At 50.0% G+C, this 21037-nt stretch overlaps 2 protein-coding genes across 2 annotated transcripts; one reads left to right on the top strand and one right to left on the bottom strand.

Moving 5' to 3' along the window:
- Window positions 1–3505: 3505 nt before the first annotated feature.
- On the top strand, window positions 3506–9806 carry IQCN (IQ motif containing N). Its single transcript, XM_063300008.1, has 2 exons — window positions 3506–3664; window positions 8247–9806. The coding sequence occupies exons 1-2, from the start codon at window positions 3506–3508 to the stop codon at window positions 9705–9707; spliced, it is 1620 nt and encodes a 539-aa protein (XP_063156078.1). The 3' UTR covers window positions 9708–9806.
- A 2098-nt stretch (window positions 9807–11904) lies between these two features.
- On the bottom strand, window positions 11905–19094 carry LRRC24 (leucine rich repeat containing 24). The gene is made up of 5 exons (XM_063300007.1): window positions 18997–19094; window positions 17658–17832; window positions 15775–16053; window positions 13857–14025; window positions 11905–12979 (listed from the first exon to the last, which is right to left on the bottom strand). Exons 1-5 carry the CDS (start codon window positions 19092–19094, stop codon window positions 11964–11966), a joined length of 1737 nt encoding a protein of 578 aa, XP_063156077.1. The 3' UTR covers window positions 11905–11963.
- Between the last annotated feature and the right edge of the window lie 1943 nt (window positions 19095–21037).

The raw sequence follows: 21037 nt of genomic DNA, 5'->3' as shown, positions 1-21037 counted from the left end.
TGGGGCAGATATGGCATTAGGTTGGCTTCACCAAGAATGCAGAACCCTTCAGGAGGGCAGGGACACCCTCATCTGCCCACTCACCCTCTTGTTTTCTCTTTGCCAGGTCACAGACCAACTGAGAGCAACACAGCCCAGCCTTTCAGAGATCAGCCACAGAGAAAGCCATCAAGGTAGCCCCTCTGCTCGTTTGTGCATAAAATCAGTCAGTGCGGCTTGCCTTTGAAATGTCCAACAGGTTTTGCTGAAGACTTAAGCTGTTAGGCTGACCAGGGTGAAGCTTCATAGAAGCAAGTCTCAGCTTCTTCACACAATGGCTACTTTCCAAACCTTAGTCCAGTTTAAGGTTTTAAGTCTAATCCTCAGAAGAAGGCAAAGGTCTATTTCCTGACTAGACTAGGGCAATGTAACTATCTCAGTTTTCTTCTATTCTAGTTCTCTGCAAAGATGCATTTCAGAAAAAAAAAGTTCCAGGGACATAAATAGTGCAAGAGAAGGTTTAAAACCTTTCTCCTCATTGATCAGAATAAGAACTGTTTGCAAGAAAATTGACAAGGCTGGGTTAACAGACACAGCAAGCTCTGATCTGTACTCACAAAACTGGATGTTTCCTGACCTCACTAACACAGTGACCCTGGATGCCTTTTCCCCATTGTTTTGCTCATTCAATTTTCATTTCAAGTAAGTTGGGAAATGCTATTTTGTAATTAGTTGGGTCACTGAGTTCTTAACTGTTGAGTAATACAGAACTCTTCTTTATCTTTTGGCACAATCTGTTTATAAACTAGTTAATTATGGCATCTGCACTAAATTCTTCCTGGCTCTGAAAGAGAGCAAATGCTGTCCAAAAGCAGTCTTGGCAATGCAACGTGGCTTCCCGTCAAGCCGCCTTTCTTTAAGGAGGTAGATAATAAGCCCCATTTTAAATACCAATTAATCCAGTTCAGAATCATGTCTTTGCTGCTTGTTTTGCAAGGTGGGTTCACACATTGCCTTCAGACAGATTATGGTGCCTTAGCTTTGTATGACATGTGAACCCACCTAAGGCTTCCACAGAGACCCATATTTGAAAAGCTGGTCTCTTAGTGTTGTGAGATAAGCTGAGTGTGAGTGAGGAATCCCAGGTTGAAATATCACCAACTAAACCCAAAACAGGAATTCCATTGACCTTAGATTGTATTATTATTTCTGACCCCATGGGGCTTTCAACATGGCTGAGAAAGGTCCCTTTCCTTGGTGACATTGACAATCTTTAGCTAAGTGTCCTACCTTGCCACGTTTATAACAGGATCTATCCTCCCCTTAATTTGTTCGACCTCCCTGAGACTGGAAAAAGGTTGCCTTTCCTTGTATACCTCCTTTTTCAGTCTCTGCTTTTTTCTTCCCTTTTCCAACCTCTCTATGTCCTCTTCTAGCTTCCGCAGCTCTTCTGGCTGCAAAGGTAACCTTCAGCTAGGGACACTGCCTTAATCCCTTCATCTGGGTGATGTTCTTGCACCCAAAATCGAACAGGACCAGGTAGGATCTGTAGGAATTGTTCCAAAACAATTTCTTTCATGATCTCCTGCACGCTATGTCCCTCTGGCTGTAACCATTTTCTAGCTAGGTCTGCCAGCCTTACCCAAAGTTCTCTTACTCCTTCCTGTTCCTGGTACTTATATTCCTGGAATCTCTGCCTGTAAGTGTATTTTGTAACTTCATAACAGTAGGGGATCACCTCCTTTACTTACTTAATTTCCTGGCAATTGACTGACAGCTTTTTTGCTTGTCTGTAACAGTCATACATTCCAGATGTTGCTTCCCTCTTCCTTGTCTGCCTGTTGTTGTCTTCTCCCCTTCTCCTACACACCCACACTTTGGTAGGCTATGGGTCTGGGTGGGGTGAAGCTGCCTCTGGATGCCAACACGTTCCTAAAAACACCAAGTTGTGGCTTGATTAGCCCAACACCTGGAATGCCAGCATGGATGCTTGTGAGTAAACTGTGTGAGTGGGGAATGAATGAGCAAATGAATGAGCAAGCCCATCTCCTCTCAAGTTTCGGGGGCTGTAAACCTGGGGCTTTCTCCCAAAGGCTGGGCTGTGCTGAGCCTTGGGGAAGTGGTGGCGGGAAGTGTTTCTGCCTGGCTGCAGCTGTTTTTCCCAGGTGCGGACAGCAATCCCAGCTTCACTTCCTCAGGATGGCCAAGATGCTGGTCCTCAGGCTAACCTACCTCACTGACTCGTTGCAAGAATAAAACCAACCTGTGCCAAGCATCCTTCAAGAATGGTTGGAGATAGGTTTGATTAATGTATAATGTGAAGAGAGGAAATGTTTAAAATCTGCAAGGATGGCTTAGGAACAAGGGGTTTATATTATGAACCTGAGGATTTAAGCTAAACATTCAGGAAAAAAATATTAAAAAGAACAGCAAAAAGCAAATAAAACTTAAAAGAGAACTGCTAAAATTAACAGAGATTACCTCAGTGTGACTGAGAGCCTGAAAGATGCTAAAATTAAAGTAGAGGAGTGGGAATATTTATTTATTTTTCAAATTTCTGTTACCACCTATCTCTCCCAAAAGGGGGCTCTGGGCGGTTTACAGTAAAATCAAAATTAAAAGCATATAAATTACAATATAACAGACCAATAAATAAAGATAAAATAGATATAAAACCCAAGAGGTGAAGATCTTATTCATTGGGGAAAGATCTGTGGTACTAGCCACCCCCAGGAAGAGCTGCTCCCCCTCCCACCCCAGGCGAGGCGGCAGAGCCAGGTCTTCAAGTTCTTCCGGGAGGCCAGGAGCGAAGGGGCCTGCCTCACCTCTGGGGGCAAAACGTTCCAGAGGGCAGGTGCCACTGCAGAGAAGGCCTGCCTCCGGGACCCTGCCAGTTGGAATTCCCTTACCATTGGGGTCCGTGGCATGCCCCCTCTGCTTGACTGGGTGGGACGGGTCGATGTAACGGGTGAGACAGCCCCGCAGGTAGCCTGGCCCCATGCCATGTAGGGCTTTAAAGGTGATAACCAACACCTTGAATTGGACCTGGAAGCAAACTGGAACCCATTGCGGCTCGCACAGCAGTGGTGTCACATGTGCCAATCTTGGGGCACCAATAACTGCTTGCGCAGCCGCATTCTGGACCAGTTGAATATTTTATAAAGGCAATAGTTGCTCCTTCAGCTGCATTACAGTATAGTCATTGGCATAATGATCCCTCCCTCCCTCCCTCCCTCCCTAGAAAGAGTGTTCACTGTTGTTCAAGGTTAGATTGTGAATGAAACAGAAGGGATTAAATGGGTCTGAAAAATAAGTTGATTTAAACCCCAGGTATGAGCTGACAAGCGTGTATAAGATTTAAAAAGAAGGAAAAGGAAAAAAGGGCGGACAAGCAAAAAAGAGGCCATGAAGCCACCTTCTGCAAGAAGGACTTCTTCATGGCAACACGAAGAAAACCCCATGCCAGGAGAATCTGGGGAGACTCACCCCTGCCAGTGGAGTGGACGCTTGGTGCTCTCGATGGCCCATGGGTGTGAGCCAAGGGGTGGCCTTCTATGTTGTGGCGGGTTCCTTCCGGGACCCTGTGAACAGCCTCTCTGCCCCCAGGGAAGATCCAGCCCTGTTCCTCAGCCCAGCAGCAGCTCCAAAGAAGAGCCGGGGGTGCTGGCGTGGTGCTGTGAGAAAGGTAGGCTGGACCGGTGCTGCAGCCGCTTCATAACTGCCAAAGAGCAAAAATCTGGTTTGCCCGCCCTCTGCCCCACAGCAAGCTTGTTTGTTTGTTTGTTTGTTTATTCAATTTGTCCCTGCCCATCTCCTCCCACTGGGGGACTCTGGGCGGTTTACAATAATTGATTAAAACAACAACCATATAATAAAATAAAATATACAAATATAAAATTATTCTAATAAATAAATATAAATAGGAGTAAAACGTAAGTAAAAAGTTGCACTGCCTTTCCCTAACTTAGCTCGCCATTACCTTCCAGGGGGGTTGGAGGTGTGTAAAAAAACTCAAGGTGCCACTTGCAACCACATGATCAAAGCCCTGCCCCTTTTCCATGCTGAAGCATGGTCTGTTGCACAGTCACGTCGCCATCTTGACTTTTTTGACACTCTCCTCCCCACAGACACCCATTTTGATCAGCGTGCTGCCAAACCGCCTCCCAGGGTCATTTAACAAACAAATCCCCTGTACAGGTAGTCTTCGCTTAATGACCACAATTAGGATCGAAATTTCGGTTGCCGAGCAAAGCAGTCATTAAGCAAATCCGAACCAATTTTATGACCTTTTCTGCAGCAGTTAAGCAAATCACCATGGTCATTAAGTGAAGCACATGGTTGCTAAGCAAGTTACGCAGTTCCCCACTGATTTTGCTTGCCAGAAGCTTTCTGGGAAGGTCAAAAATGGCAATCACGTGACCACAGGATGCTACGACGGTCATAAATGTAAACTGGTTGCCAAGCGCCCAAATCATGATCATGTGACCATAAGGATGCTGTGAGTTACAAGTGTGAGGATCGGTCACAAGTTGTTTTTTTCAGCACGGTCATAAGTCCAAACCGTCACTAAACAAATGGTTGTTAAGTGAGGACTGTCTGTAGTTGTTGCATTCACTCTTGCTACCTTTTCCTTTAGCACGTGGAACAATAACAGCGTTCTTCCCTTTCTCGTGTCCACGTGCGCAGCACTTCATCAGTAAACCACCATTCCATCTATTTTCCAGGAAGCTCCTGGTTCAGTCTCCTTCATCCTCTTCAAAGGCAGTATTTAATTTTCATCAGAATCGCTCTGCTTCATCCCCAACAGTCAATATTCAGGAACTGGAAGATGCATAGCAGTGGTTTAGGGAGAAACACGTATTTTGTTGCAGCCAGGAAATCGTGTGTTCAGAGCAAGATCCAATAGTGGATCTGCTCTTGCTCCCTTTGGGTCCATCCACCTCCTGCAGCTGTCTTCCACTTGACTGGGACACAGTCCATCTGTCTGCAGGCAGAGGGGCTTATAATTCTGCCCTGTTCGTTCGTTCGTTCGTTTGTTTTGTATGGCCATCCATCTCGCCAAGTGACTTTGGGTAGCGAACAAGATTTTAAAAATAAAAGCAATTAAAGTAATACATTAAAATACATAGCAGCCAAGAATAAATCATACACCATCATGGCTAAATGACCAGGAAACGGGGCCCTTCACACACCTGGGGCCCCAGGCCTGGGCACAGAGCCAAGGCTTCAAGGCCTTCTGGAAAGCCAGAGATTAGGGCCATCCTGCCTGACTGGATTGGATGGGTAGAAACAACTGGGGAGGGACGGTCCCTCAAGTAACCTGGCCCCAAGCCATGGAGGGCTTCCAAGGTGACAACCAGCACCTTGAACTGCACCCGGAAACACACCGGCAACCAATGCAGCTCCCGAAGCAGAGATGTTATGTGTGCTGAGTAGCTGACACTATTTACAACCTGGGCAGCCGCATTTTGTACCAGCTGAAGCTTCCGAATGCTCTTCAAGGGCAGCCCCATGTAAAGAGCATTGCAGTGGTCCAGACAGGAGGTCACGAGGGCATGAATGACTGAGCAGGGCCTCCCAGTCCAGGACCAAAGATGGAAGAACCTTGGTACCAGGTGGCCCAAACACCCCAAGTCACTCAGTCTTGCTTGGGCTGAGTGGGAACCATGGTGCCCCATCCAGGCCCCTACAGAGATGGGACATGCACAGCATCACCCAGGCAGCCTGGGGTGGAGATATAAAGCTGGGTATCATCAGCATCCTGGTGACACCTCACCCCAAACCGTCCGGTCACCTCACCCAGTGGCCAGAGGGGAGAAAGAACAGAGCCCTGAGGCACCCCACACAGTAGGGGACGTGGGCTGGACCTCTCCCCTCGCACCAACGCTGACTGGAACCGACCCAGAGGAAGGAGGAGAACCAGCACAACGCCGTGCTGCCTACCCGCAACTCCCAAAGCCGGTCCAGGAGGACACCATGATTGACGGTATCGAAGGCCACCGAGAGGTCAAGAAGAGCAAGGATGGTCGCACTGCCCCCTCCCCGTCCCGCCAGAGGTCAGCCAAGAGCGCGATCAATGCCACCTCAGTCCCACATCCCGGCCTGAATCCTGACCGAAAGGGGTCCAGATAATCCGCTTCATCCAGAGTTCTCAGGAGCACCCATTCCATACAAACATCCCACTTGGCACCATGTTGAAAAAAAATGTTGGGGGACATTACAAATACTGTAGAACGAATGAATTCAAGATACCTGGAGATGGGAATGGCAGATGGAGAAATGGGGGAAAGAGGAGACGGGTTAAGAAAAGTGCAGAAGACTTGTCTGAAGCAAATTGGTATCTTTAAAACTGAGGGCTAGTAACCTTAGGTCTAACTAGAATGTCATAGAAAACCCTGAAAAGACATGAAACAGCTACTGCAGGGGTGTGGTCAAAGAAGTCAAGATGGTAGGCGCCATACTGTGACTGAAGCTCCATTTCTTTTCTATGCATGTCACTTTTTCCTATTATGTGCCATCAAGTCGGTGTTGATTCTTAGTGACCACATAGATTTTCTCCATGAGTGTCACATGCATATAAAAAAAAGGCAAAGCTTCAATCACACCTTTGAACCTACCATCTTGACTTTTTTGACCATACTTGGGAGGACACCCCTGGGTAGAAACAGGCACTCCTCGCTTAATGACCACAACTGGGACTGGAATTTCAGTTGCTAATCGAAGTGGTCATTAAGCGAATCCAACCCGATTTTACAACCTTTTTGGTGGCAGTCATTAAGCAAACAGCGTGGTCATTAAATGAACCACATGGTTACCCACTGATTTTTCTTGCCAGAAGGTGATCAGGAAGGTCGAAAATGGCTATCATGTGACCACGGGATGCTGCGATGGTCATAAATGCGAACTGGTTGCCCACTGCCCAACCCGTGATCACATGACCACAGCGACGCTGTGATGGTCAGAAGTGTGAGGGCTGGTCATAAGTTGGTTTTTTCAGCACAGTTGTAAGTCCGAACCATCACTAAACAAATGGTTGTTAAGCAAGGACTACCTGTAGATAGGTGGAGGCTGTGGCCAGGAGGGCTTTCTCTACTTTCCCTGATGCGCTAATCGCAGTTCATCCTGAAACGTGACAATCTGGCCAGAGTGACTCAAGCCCTTTGCTTGCCACCATGCATCTAGACTTCTTCTATGCACTCCTTGTGGGGCTGCCTCTGAAGAGCACGTGGATACCACGGTCAGTGGCCTGCTTGTTGGCTGGAGCCAGCTGCTAGCATCCCTTCAACCTGTCTTAGGTCCTGCACTGGCTACCAAACCATGCTAGTTTTAACTTCTAAAGCTTGTCCCAAGGGGTTATTGTATTGTATCTTGTTATAAACTTCTAGAGAGTTGGCATGATTCTGTGGCATACAAATTTAATAAATAGATTTAGAAAAATAGGGAGGGAAAGAGATAGGTCATTTGAGCAGAGGGGAAACAGTAGAAGGTCAGGGAAGAGTTTTCAATTAGCAGTTCTAGTTTTTTTTTATTGCTACTTGCATTTTAGCCCACAATTGGATATACAGGTAGTCCTCGACTTATGACCATCCGTTTAGCAATTGTTCAAAGTTAGACAGTACTGAAAAAAGTGACTTGCGCCTGGTCCTTGCATGTATGACCATTGGAGTGTCCCTGTGGTCACATGACCAAAATTCAGGCACTTGGCAACCAGCATGTATTTACAACAGTTGCAGTGTCCTGGGGTCACGTGCCTACCATTTGCGACCTTCCCAGCTGGCTTCTGACAAGTAAAGTCAATGGGGGAACCAGATTCGCTTAACAACCACATGATTCAGCTAATGACCACAGCAAAAAAGGTCATAACATCGGGCATGACTCGCTTAATGACTGCCTCATTTAGCAACAGAAGTTCCAGTCCCAATTGTGGTCATAAGTCGAGGACTACCTGTACAGGCTTGGTACTTTTAACGCATTTTAACTCTGATCTGGTGGGCAAATGGGATCCGTTGTTTCTATTGCTTGTACTGTTTTTATTGTCCTATTTGTACTGTTGTAGGACCGTAATAAAGTTCGGATCGATAGCAGAAGGTGAGGTCATGAAAGGGAGAAGAGGCAAAGAAGCCCATCCCAACATGGTGCCCTCCAGAGACGGTGGAACTTCCATTTCCAGAATTCTCCATTTCCCTGGGGGGATCCAGAGCTCTGCTTTCACTCTCAAGGGCGTCAGGACCTCCCTGCTAATTAACGCCTGCCCTTTCCCCTTCCAGATGGAGACCTATGAGGATCACCCCTGGTGCTCCTACAGTTACCCAAGCGGAGAGGAGGAGCTGACGGAGGAGGAGCAGCACCACGATCGGCAGCTGGCCAAGGTGAGAGCCCGGAGCAACAGCCGATCCCGCCGGCGGTCCTCCTTCCTGGTGGACGAGCTCGATATGCTCATGGACAAGGCGGCCACCACCATCCAGGCCACGTGGCGCGGGCACCTCAGCCGGAAGCAGCTCATGACCGAGCAGGCCGCAGCTGCCACCATCCAGGCCGCTTGGAGGCAATACATAACCCGCGAGTACCGGGCCTTGCGGCAGCAGCACATGCCATCACAGCAAGTGTACAGGCACCAAAGGGCATCCTCCCTTTCCCCCTATGGGCGGGAGAGGGAGCCCCAGGGGCACCCCAGGATGGACAGGGAGAGAGCTGCCCAGGTCATCCAGGCACACTATCGGGGTTACATGACTCGCCAGGCCCTCGCTGAATGCCAGCAGGCGGCCACCACCATCCAAGCCCACTGGAGGGGATACCGTACCCGGCAGGACTTGGCCCAAGGAGTGAGCCACGCTTACCCGCCTGGCCGCCCACAGAGGACCTACCACGTCCCTGAAAGTCTTCCGAAGGGGGGGACCTACTATGGCCATCCTGGCTACATGCCAGGAAGCTCCTCCTGGGTGGGCCCGTACCCCAGGAAACACTGGCGCAAGTGCCTTGTGGGAGACCCCGAGGAGTGGAGAAGCAAGGTCCCGCGGTCCCAGCAAGAGGACACGGACGTCTCCCAGCCCAAGATGTGTCCCCGCTGCGGGAGGTGCACCAGCATCCGGGTGCTCGTGGGCGTGGGCAAAGGCCCGCCTTCGGAATCAGAAAGGGAAGACAGCGAGTGTGAAGGGCACGCAACGCTCCCTCCTTCCAGGACTGCCAGGAGGATGTCCCACGCCTCCAGGCAGAAGGAGGGACAGGCACTGGGCCAGCCCCGCTGTCACAGGCCCCACCTCTCCTATCAGGCGCCTTCCAAAGGCTACTATACGCCTGCTGAGGAGCAGCCGCGGAGGCAGGGTCGGGAGCCCGGAGGCCTGAGCCAGCGCCTGGCCACCAGCACGCCAACCTCTGTCCGGCTGACACGGGAGCGGACCACCACGCGGAGCCTCTCCTCCACCAGCGTCCAGCAGCAGCAGCAGCAGCGGCAGGCACCTTCCCCGGGCACCTCCGACTGGCTGTACGAGAACTACGGTGCCCGCCGGATGGGCGAAGGCCAGAGGCGGGTGTTCAAGACTAGGAAACAGATGTGGCAGGTGGTCCGCGCAGCCACCCTGATCCAGGCCTTCTGGCGGGGCTGGCGGGCACGGCAAACATTGCGTGTCCAGGAAGAAGCAGCGATCAAGATCCAGTCCGCCTATCGGGGTTACCGAACCAGAGCCTACCTCATGGAGGTGGGAGTCCTAAGCGAAGGAGATACAGATTAAAACTGCTTTCGGGGGACTGGGTCCTCCTGGAACCGGGGGGAAGGAAGAGGGAGGCTCGACGGAGGACACCTGCTTCTGCCTCCTCTAACAAGCAAGCTTGCATCCTAATAAATTGATCCTAATTATGAATGTTTCTCAGTCTTATTTACTACATTTCCATCCCACCTTCCAGATCCATGAGTCTAACACAGCCTTTCTCCACCTTTTGGCCCTGGAGGAACCCTTGAAATATTTTTCAGGCCTCCAGGAACCCCGGCACATTCAGGCTCAAAGATAGGCCAGAAGGTGCAAAATTATTATGTTCGTTTCATGGGTAGGCCTGTCTATTGCATTAACTGTGTTCTCAAACTAAAAATAAAGAATGAAATTTGCCTCTTTAATGGGAAGTTGCCCGAATTGGAAATAATTTTTTAAATAAATTGTGATCTCCCAGGGAACCCCTGAGGACCTCTTGCAGAACCCGAGGGTGCCAGGGAACCCTGGTGGAGAAACCCTGGTCTAATATTCGATGCCACATCTATCTGATACAGGTATGTGAATGTATGTAGTTGCATATAAAATCAGATATATTATACACACACACCCCCAAATAAGCAAAATTTTCAGTCCTTTGCATTGCCCTTTATCCCCCAGTTGTAGGCGGCTTCCAAAACAGACTTTTCATTGTGCAATTGCACAATAAGGGGAAGGGGAAAGGGATTCGGAGAATTCCACCTTCCTCTGGTAACCCACCTTTTTGTCCCTCTTTTTTTCTTTAAACACCACGCATGCACAAACACAATGGTCCATTATAAGAGATGTATTTTCTACTCCAGTTGAGACCACCAACCAACCTTTGTAACCTGTTCTGGGGACCCTTCCACGGTCGCACAGCTGGAGCAGGACAGATGTCTCCCCAGGTGACTGCTGGGCAGCAGAATTCTTTGGGCTGCAACTGTGTTAGAGAGTGGGCACCTTCTCAGCCCTGGGCATCACTGTGGGCACCTTCTCAGCCCTGGGCATCACTGCACACACACACTGCACACAACAGCAAGAAAGCTGTTCAGCCAGCAGGAATCCTTCAGAGCAACACAGGTTCTGTTCCCCATTATCCCCAGCCACCAATCCACTAAAAGAAGACAACAGGACCTTGGCAGCCATGAGGTGCTGGCTACATTTTATTGACTCCTTTGCTTGAACAGGACTCCCACACAGCCTTTTTTTCCTGGCCACTACAAAGTCACCCTGTCCTCTGTGGTTTTGGGGCACAGCTGACTCTGTGGTCCTGGGACGGGTAGGGGGAAGGAGCTGTCGCATTAACACTGACAGAGGAGTGTGAGGTTGAGGTGAGGAGGGTTTCCCATGGGGTCTACAGATGCAGCTGTGCTGCTCATGACTGTGGCATTATTTTTACCCCTTTAAAAAATAACAGGCAAGCCAAGAAACAGAAGTTCCACGTAACCAACTCAGCCTGCACAAGGGACTGAGAAGGTTGTCCCACCATCACTGAAGTCTCTCCACAAGAGGGCTCGTCAGATTTGCACAGTGGATGTCTCATCCAGCCTTCTTTACAGACCTGTGGCTTTTTTTTCCAAGCTGCGCTTCCTTTGCTGACTGCGACCAAAAACCCAGTGCAGAGGTCCTTGTGTCCAGTTGCAGAGCGCCCAGGGAGGGGCACAGCTGGCTGCTGGGAAGAGTTCAGGGGTCAAACCTGTGGCTGTCCATCAGCGGCCCTTCCGTGCTTTTCACAGGTCTATCATTTGTAGACCTCCAGGTTGGGGGTAACGTGCCTCCAAATGCTGTGTGCTGGGGAGCAATGTCGGGAGGAGGAGGGGGAGGAGATCCATCCCTTGCTTGTGGGTGACCTGGAGGCATCTGGTTGATCACCGTGAGAAAGGAAGTGCCAGACTAAGACGAATGCCTTCTAGCAAAGCTATTCTTGCGTGTTTTTCTTTCAGGCTTGAGAGAAAGCTGAGCAAGGTCCCATGAATTGCCCCCCAGCCTCTTCATAGAGCAATGGAAAACTCCAAGAATGGAATGGTGATGATGATCAATACGGTGAGGGCAGAACGTGCCCCGGTAGTAGCCACAGGGTAATGTCCCTCGCCGCACATACAAGAGTCCTCTCTGGACCCATGGGCACGGTCATCCAGAGCTTCCAGGCTCCTCCTCTCAGGGCCCTGGGCTCACAGGGAAAGCAGGCCTGGCGGAGAGAGGCCGGAGGTCAAGCAGACAGCCCAGTGGGGGTCCATCCGCCCCAGGGTTCAGCAGCTCCACTCAGCAGTGGATTTCATATGCTATCTGAGGAGGGAACATCAGTCCCTGGTTGGCAAAGCGCTCGCTGGCGTCTGGGGAACAGTCCTCTTCCCCCTCCGGGGTCTGAGTCGCCTGGTCTTGCAACTGATCCGGGAAGACTCCTGCCAAGCCCTGGGGGTCCTTGTAAGTGGCGAAGAGGGGCTTGTTGCGGTCAATGACAAACATTTCGTGGCCCCTCTCATCACGGTATTCCTCCAGCTGGGCAAACGTGGTGGGCCCGTCGGAATAGTCGTTGACGTACAGGACGTTCTCCTCCTTCCTGGCCTTTTTCCGCCTGCGGTGTTTCCGGTAGATCATGATCACCAAGAGGAGGGCCACCAGGGTGAGCAGGGAGATGGCCACAGCAATGGCGGTCTGGGTGGCCGTGCCAAGGGCATGGAAGTCCATGCTCTCCATGTCGTAGAGGGGCTCTTGGCTAATGTCTACCAAGGTTGGGTAGCCCTGTGACTGCTGCTGCTGCTGCTGCTGGGAGAGGTTAACCGTGAGGTGGAAGAGCACCCGGGCCATACCCCCTGGGTTGGAAGCCTCACACTCGTATTTGCCGGCATGGGACACAGTCACGTTGTTGAGAAAGAGCATCCCGCTGCCAGTGTCTGACTGCTCAAAGCGCTCCCCCACGCTGCGCTCGCTCAGCTCAAAGGTTCCGCCGGGTAGCCGGGCCCGACTTCCCCTGGAGCCCCCTGCCCGCCAATGGGCCAGTTTACGCCATGTCACTAGTGGCTGCGGGTAGCCCGAGGCCTGGCAGGAGATGCGCAAGTCATCACCCAGCCGTGCCATTACTTCGAGGGGCTGCACTTGCACGAGAGGAGGGATGCAGATCAAGCTGTTGCCGGAGACGTCCGCTAGGCTTTGGTAGGCCAGGCGCGGCGGCTCCGAACACTCGATCTTCTTGTCCAGCGGACTCAGGAGCCTCTGCCCTTCCTCCCTGATCCAGCTGCTGAGCCAGTGCAGAGCACAGTCGCATCGCCACGGATTCTCTGCCAGGAAAAAAAGTGTCCTGTCAAGGAGGAATCATTCGCCCAGCTCCCACAAGCCGTTGGCTCCCACGGCCACTCCCGTTTGCCCAGTTCAGGCCTGCATCCCCTCCAGAGAAGGAAACAGCCAGGAGTTCTGCCCGCTGGGCCCACTCCGCTTGACCTTCTGACATCCGCTTTCTCCAGCTTGGCACCCTCAAGATACACTGGACTTTCCTCCAGTCCTACTATCCCCAGCACCTGAGAGGGAACCAAGTCAGGGCAGGCTTCCCAGTGTGACTTGGAGAAGACTCAAGGACACTAATTCTTCCGATGGAAGAGAATCTCTGCAGCTCAGGGTTGAACTGTGGAGTGCTTGGTGCTCTCTGAACTTGGCTGCTGGCTTGCAGACGTTTCATGACCCAACTGGGTCACATCATCAGTGACACTGGTTCTCTCACCCACAGATCAGACCCATCTCTTACACAAACCATCTGAAAGTGGTTGTGACATTATCCCTCCCTTCCCCACAGAGCTTGGGAACTACAGTTATGAGGAACTATCAACAGTTCTTTACCAGCCTTTGGTCCGTGGCTTCCTATGCTTTGAACCCAGCTCAGTTGTCTCGTTAAAACTGAGTCCAATTCCAGGGCTAGACCCAGCTCCAATATGCCAGCCCCACCCCCCAAAATCCTCAACCGAGGGCTTCCCACACTTTATTGGTCCCTGCCAAGTGGACCTGAAAGAACACTGATTGGATCCAAGTTCCCAGATGCACCACATTCCTCTCAGTCCTTTCTGCTGAGGTTCCCCCCACCTGACTAAAGGGTCTCTCTTACTTTCCCAGCTTTTCCTTCACCCAGGAGAAATGGAGGACTGCCAGAGGTCACTTTGGACACACCTGTCAGCCTCAGCACTTGCAGACTGATGAGGGGCCGCAAGGTCACCCGGCTGATGGTGCGCAGGTTGTTCTTGCTGAGGTCCAGCAGGGCTAGTGAGGTCAGCCCTGTCAGTGCTTGGTCCTCCAGAGTCTCAATGCTGTTCTCTTGCAAGTGAAGCTCCTGCAGCCTCTGCAAAGGGAAAACGAGCACATCTTCAGAGCAAGCAGAAGACCCTCGGGCTGTTCCATTCTCACTCCTTCTTGTATCTTTACCTCCCTCGTCTGCCTGGCTGACAACAGCCTGAGGGCAGAGGTGGTGTTCTGGCCAGGATGTGTGTCCTGGGCATGCACAAACCCTGCTAATCCAGGGGTTTCTGGTGACCAAGGCCCCATTCAATAGCCTTTGGAGCAGAGAGCAATGGCTGCTAGGCTCACAGTCACAATGCAAAATCAATGGCCCTGTCTCCTGTGTGAGTGTGGGTGAGGCTACGGTGTGAGGGAATGTAGCCCAAGCCTTGGGAAGGGCAAAGGGAGCAATGAATCATTAAGAAGGAGAAAAGATTTCTTGGTCCCGAGAAAGAGAAAAGTGTGAGAAAGAACCTCAACATAACCCCACTTTGATTTTGCCGGGTATAAGATGAAGTAGAGAGAAATGTTAACATAACCCCACTTTGATTTTGCCGGGTATAAGATGAAGTAGAGAGAAATGTTATGCTATCTTACATCAGTGAAACAGCATTCCTGGAATCCCTGCTGCTTTTGTTTCTTGGCCTGGCCTACCTTGAAGGGCTGAGATACACCCAATACAATCAAGGTTATTTGAGTTTCTTTTTCACGCTTTTTCTCAGGAGAGAGGAAACTTAATGGTTCACCTCTCCCTTTGCCCTTCCTGAGGCCAGGTCTGTATTCTTCCATACAAGGTGAGATGGCTATTTTAGACTTACTCTACAGTAGTGTTCCTCAGATGTAGCAACTTTAAGATGTGTGGACTTCAACTCCCAGAATTCCCCACCCAGCACAGCTGGCTGGGGAATTCTGGGAGTTGAAGTCCACACATCTTAAAGTTGCCATGTTTGAGGAACATTGCTGTATAGGTTTTGTGAGGCCCTCATATGAGATACAGGCAGGACGAATGTGGGAAAAGGATTGCAGGGCCAGAATAAGAAGTAGCTCAATTGGATTTAAAAAAATCAACAGGATCCAACATTATCTCAACGTAAGGTATGTTTTTGCATAGGTTAACTCTCAGGAGACAGCTATATGCAAAACATGGCTGAGGCTGAAGACTAAGGAACTCTGGGAAAACCTGAGAGCATCACCCTCACTTATTTTATTATTTTGCCTGCCACCTATTAAGTGAGCCACCCCCCACTGCACACACACCCATCGTGCAATTCCTAACCTTCCCATCTGACTTTCCCAACTTGGTGGTTCCTTTGCTCTTTCTGGGGTTCTCTGGTTAAATTGCACAATGTCATGGTGCATTCTGTGATATTTAAAGTCACTTCCAATATTTACTTTTCAGAGAAAAAGGAGGTAGAAACTGGAACACAGTAAGAGTTTCCTTAAGCAGCCCATGTATTTGTACTCTGGACTGCCAGGGCCAATGAAGAGCAGGGTTGGATTCCAATTCTGGCTAAATCTGGGCTTATGCTAAAGCGGGGATCACACATCAGTGCAAACTCTAACACGATTTAGCTGTTGTGTGAACGTTGCTGCTAAGCTTTGGAAACCTTGGTCTATGACTTAGTGCGCTGAATGAATGTAGCCCATTGTGGTTTATTGAACTTAGGTTCACACAAACAAAGGCTTAGTTCAATGCATAAGCCTAATCTCTGCCTCAGTTCCCCAAACCAGGGCTTACAATGCCATATGTTGCTGTTAGAGGAGGCTGAACGAACTCCAGCCTCCTTTCATCTGGTCCCCCAGAAAGCCTCACCTCCAAGTCACAAAAGGTGAAATCAGGGAGTCGGGTGATCTGGTTGCCAGAGAGATAGAGGACACGCAGGTGCTCCAGTCCCTTAAAGATGCTGCTGTTGATCAAATGGATCCGGTTGCCATTCAGAGCCAGCTCCAGCAGCCGATTCTGGTTGTGGAAGGCTCCTGGCTCCAGGGCCGAGATGGTGTTGTTCTGCATGTAGAGATACTGGAGATCCCAAAGAGAAGCCAAGTCTTGTTGGCGGATCTGCGTGATGCTGTTGTCCTGCAGGAAAATGGTCTGCCAAGCCAGGGAGGGAGGGAGGGAGAAAGCCCAGATTCAATCATGGGTGTCTGCAGGGTGAGACACACATCCTTTGTTACATAAATGACATCACTGGCATTATTTGCACCATGACAGCATGAGCTATGTTGATGTCGTCATGGCTTGAACGAGATCACCTTGAGCTCATTTCAGTCATGCCCTTTGAAAGCAAAGGAGGGCAGCCAGAAAAACTCAAATTTCTCTCTCCAGTGCAGATTAAAAGCCCAAAGACTTAGAGATGATGTAGATATCCATGGGGGGTCCGCACACGTTTTTATGAGTCTTTCAATTTATTGGTTTCATTTTTTCTTTTGCATCCCTAAAGAACCTTTGTTCTTTCAGCCGTTTGGGCAAATCGGAACCAAGAGCATTCAGAGGCATACATGCACACAGGCTGTAGGATACAGGCTCCCAGGCAGGAAATCAGCCAAGAGAAGAACTCTAGAGCAGCGTTTCTCAACCTGGGCAGCTTGAAGATGTGTGGACTTCAACTCCCAGGATTCCCCAGCCAGCATGGGGAATTCTGGGAGTTGAAGTCCACACGTCTGAAAGTTGCCAAGGTTGAGAAGTGCTGCTCTAGAGAGTTGAAGGTTCTCTATAAATTTAAGACAATTAAAATTAATAAAAGTAAGCATTCACCTATACATAAAGCTAAGAAAAGGCTCCATGGTGCTGCCTCATCTTCTTCTTTCTAACTGTATTGAGCTTTCAGACCCTCAAGCACCGGGGCCAGGTTGTTAGTTATGGGACTCCTGGCAGGGGGAATGTTATTAGTGGTTCTTGAGATGTTATTGGGCCTCAGTTTGATTTCTTTGGGTTTTAATGGCATGATTTGCTTTTATTCTGTTTGCCACCCAAAGTTTCTTTGGCTAGATGGCAACCATATAAATTGGATTAATTAATCAATACATTTCTGTCTCTTCCTTTTCCATAAACCACAGTCCATGGATAAGAATGGATGAAAGATCCTTGATTGCACGGCGATCTGGGTTCATGCAACAAACTGCATACTAGGCTAAAATGGCCGTGCTTTCGTGGCTGAGTGGGATCAGGGCCTGTGTCTGCCCACTCTTAGTCCAGCACCTTCACCACAATGGTGCAAAGCCTGAACATTTCTCAGCATTTTTGCAAGGGCAGTGGAAGCCATTCCCAAGGCTTTCAGAGGTCACCCATAGGTTGTGTACCCCTACTGTGAAAAACCAAACCAAACCACCACTGCTCTTAGTTATTCCTTGCAGAAAACTTTGCTCCTTGATTGTAGATGAAAAAGCCAAGCCAACGGATTTTAAGTGTAAAAGAGAATACTTAAACAGCAAAATGGCAGAAGCAGTTAAAAAGGACTAGCATCACATAGGCCCAAACCACAGCCTTTGAGAGCATCTTCCAAAGGCATCAACAGTTAAAAAGCAGTGAAAACCCCCCGAAGTCTGGCATCAAGACGGCCACCCAGAAGAGTGTTCTGGAGACCTGGCACCACCACCAAAGTGGCCCTGTCTCGAGTCCCCCGTGCCTTGCTAGTGAGAACGGCACGGGTGTGAGAGTAGGTGGCAGGCCCACCACTAGGGCCCTGGTGGCCTCACCTGGGTGGAGGGGTGGACGCTCCCCGGGATGTCTTTCAGCCCCAAAGAACCACACTCCACTGTCAGGCTGTAGCAGCGGCAAGGGGCAGGGCAGACGTGGGCCTGGAGCGCCAGGAGCCCTAGCAGCAAGAGGCAGACAAGTGGGGCTTTCGCTGGGGCCATCCTAGACCAGCTGCTGGCAAGAGAGGGAGAAAAAGGACATTGCAAGAGAGCTCCCACCGCCGGAAAGACCAAGGCAGGTCACCCCGAGATGGCTGGGCGGTGCCCTTGGTCAGCTCCACCCAGATGGCAAGACTTGTTCAGAAGATCTGGAGGGCGCAGGGCGGGCTGGAGGACGCGGCCCCAGACTACAGGCTGTACACATAACTGCCCGTTTTCTACCGCTTCCTCATTATCAAAGACATTTTCATCCCACCTCTTCCCCAGGATGCTCAAGCTAATAGACCACCCTCTCCCTTTCACTACATCCCAACAAGGCACAGTAGGTTGGCCCAAGCGTGTCTGGCAGGGTCCCAGTCCAGTTGCCCACCTTCTGCCCCACCCAGGCTCTACTCTGCTCCAGTCCTATGTTTACTCAGAATTAAGCCCCCCAATAATCGCGGGGGTTGCTTCTTCTCAGAGGAAGCCGTGGAAGCCTCAGCCTTGCCATGGGTCTATACACCTGCTTTGAAAAGCAGGGAATTCATGGGCCAGCACGCACGATCATCTGCTTACTGGGTAAGACCCACCCCATTTCTGAACCAGTCTGCTGAAGCACCAAAAAGTCAAACTGAGCCAGAGTCCTAGTTGGGTGAACAAGGAGCCTTCTCTACCATGCAGCTGTATTCATTTTCCAGGCCTGCCCCCCCCCCCCCCGGTTTGGACCTGGGGAAGGGGCTTCTGCACCACTGAAAGATTTAGCACTACTTGCTAGGAAACCATCACAACCTCTTCTTCTCAGCTGTTGTCCACAAAGAAGTTTCACACTCTGAAAAATTCTTTGAACAGCACTTGGGAAATGGATAACAATGGCTGGGTTGGCCTCTCCAAAGGGATGCCGCTGATAGATCCCCTGCAGCTGGAAGTAAACGCTGTGAACCGCCAAGATGACCTGGGTCCTCAGTGTAGTATGGAAGAGGCCTCTCAAACTGTGGACCTGCTCCCTTAGGGCAAATTGTCCCAACCTAGAGCAGGAAAAAAAATCGGCTTGGCTGAGAGGTTCCCCCACAAACTAGCCTTTCCGACTTGCTCGGTTTAAGCCTGTTACACCTCATCTAGTCCAACCAAGGCGCTCAGCACATCTGATGTGGAAGGAAAGAAAAGAACTAAAGGGTATCATCTGCATAAAGATGCTACCCACTTCCACAACTGCTTCACGGCAGAAGCAGAGCCATAACGATGCCGTGTCCCCAACTCCCCATGGTTGGGGATATCAGGGCCAGGACTATCTAAAGCCATAGAGACATTTAGGAACATGAGCCAGAACAAATTACTCTGCCACATGCCTTCAGCAGATCATCCATCAGGATGACCAATGTTGTCTCCTCATCATGACACAGTCTGAAACCAGATTGAAATGGATCCAGAAAATCAATTTCATCCAGGAGTGCTTGAAGCCACTGTTTCAACCATCTTGGCAAGAAATGACAGATTTAATACCAGACTAAAGTTGATAAAAAGGGAGGGATCTAAAGATTTTTCAAGAGAGGACATACCTTCACCTTCAAGACACAGGACACCTCCCCTCCAGAATTTGTTGAAATACAACGCCTCCCTCAGCAAAGATGCCCTAGCGATCACCCTTCAAGAGGGAGCGGGATCTAAAGGGCAAGTGGTCATGCATGCCCACCCAAGCACCCTGTCCAATCCTCAAGGCCCCCAGGTTACAACTTACCCAGTAGCCTAGGACAAATCAGTATACTGACCTCTTCTCACAACCATTACCAATGGGGATAACTACCTCACAGTGGATATCTGCGACTTTCTCAGAAGAAAAATCTATAAAGCAAGGGCTTCCTGCTGGGGGCACTAAGAGGCCTTTCATCACCCCTGGCACAGCCCCTTTGGGTCATCTTCAGGAGACCCAATAGAAGCTGAAAAAAAACTTTTTTCTCCACGCTACCATGTGTTCTAAGTTACGCTGGGTTATGTCTACTATTCAATTTCTACCACTGGCCCTCTGGAAGTCTGCCCACCCACCGTTCTATACAGTGCCTTAAAAAATCAAGGAGACTTGTGGGTTTGATGAACAGGCAGAGATTCTTAGAAGCCAACCAGAGAGCACTTTGTATTACAAGCAAATATCTTTGTGTGGAGCCAATGTAGGGTAGCGGTCAAGGTGTTGAACTCGGACATGGGCATCCCAGGCTCAAATCCACCCTTAGCCACGGAAGCAGGCAGGGTGACCTGCACCGCTCTTTCTCCCTCTCTGCCCAGCTTACCTCCCAGCGTTGCTGTTGCGTGGGAAAGTAGGAGGTGGGAAGGTAATGTATGCTGCCTCGGGCACATATGCCTTGAACAGCATACAAACCAACCAAATAAATGCGAAATCTCTTCTTTCAGGCCAGAATTGGCTGGAATGGGGTGAAAGGAGCACTGATTGCACTGCCCAAGATTTGCTTTGATTTTTAGCAATCTCTAGGGCTGCACTCAGCACAAGTGTCTGCAGGTGTGGAGATCACAGACGCACAGAGAGCTTACAAATGTCTGTGCGTAATCTGCTCCTCCTTGGCCACTTTCTGGAGAAACCTCCCCACAGATTTCTTTCTGCTGTCCGCTCCTGCATCTTTTAGGCATGCAGCCAGCTCTCCCCTGAGAGAGGGTCCAGGAGCTGTCCCTGGATTCCTGCACTGCTGGTAGTCATGGTGCTGGAGACCAGGCGACAAGCATCAAAAAAATACAGGCACCATCAAGGAATGCTAACGGATGGCTGCACCCGGGGAAGGCATCAGGGGGCCTCACTAGATAAGGGTTTGCAGACATATGGTGCTCCCTTGTCCCCCTGTGTCCAAGACCTGGTTTGGTCAACAATCACCTTGGTTTTTCTCCCACCCCCAAATGATGGAGAGAAAGCTCAGGAGCTCTTGACTTATTAAAGGCTTTGACCAAGGACAAAGCCATCCTAGGCGTCCTGATGAGAGCTGAGGGTGGCTAAGATGTCTTAAAGCTCACTTGGTAGAGGGCAGATGGTGAGGGGGATTAAAGAAATTTCTAGGAAAGCTGAAAGAGTGCAAAAATATTCGTTGAGGAGGAGGAACAAAGTTTTCCTGCCACAATCCCCATCATGCTATTTGCTTTTGGGGTAACTAACATCCTACAGTGTACAGAGAAGAATAGGAAATAGTAGAATTGGAGAAATTAAAGTATTTTGATAGCACTTATTTTACAGTATTTCTATGCTG

This window comes from Candoia aspera, chromosome 3 (genome assembly GCF_035149785.1).
Source record: "Candoia aspera isolate rCanAsp1 chromosome 3, rCanAsp1.hap2, whole genome shotgun sequence".
NCBI lineage: Eukaryota > Metazoa > Chordata > Lepidosauria > Squamata > Boidae > Candoia > Candoia aspera.
Note: the sequence above shows the minus strand (reverse complement) of the source record. Positions and strands in the feature narration are given on the sequence as shown.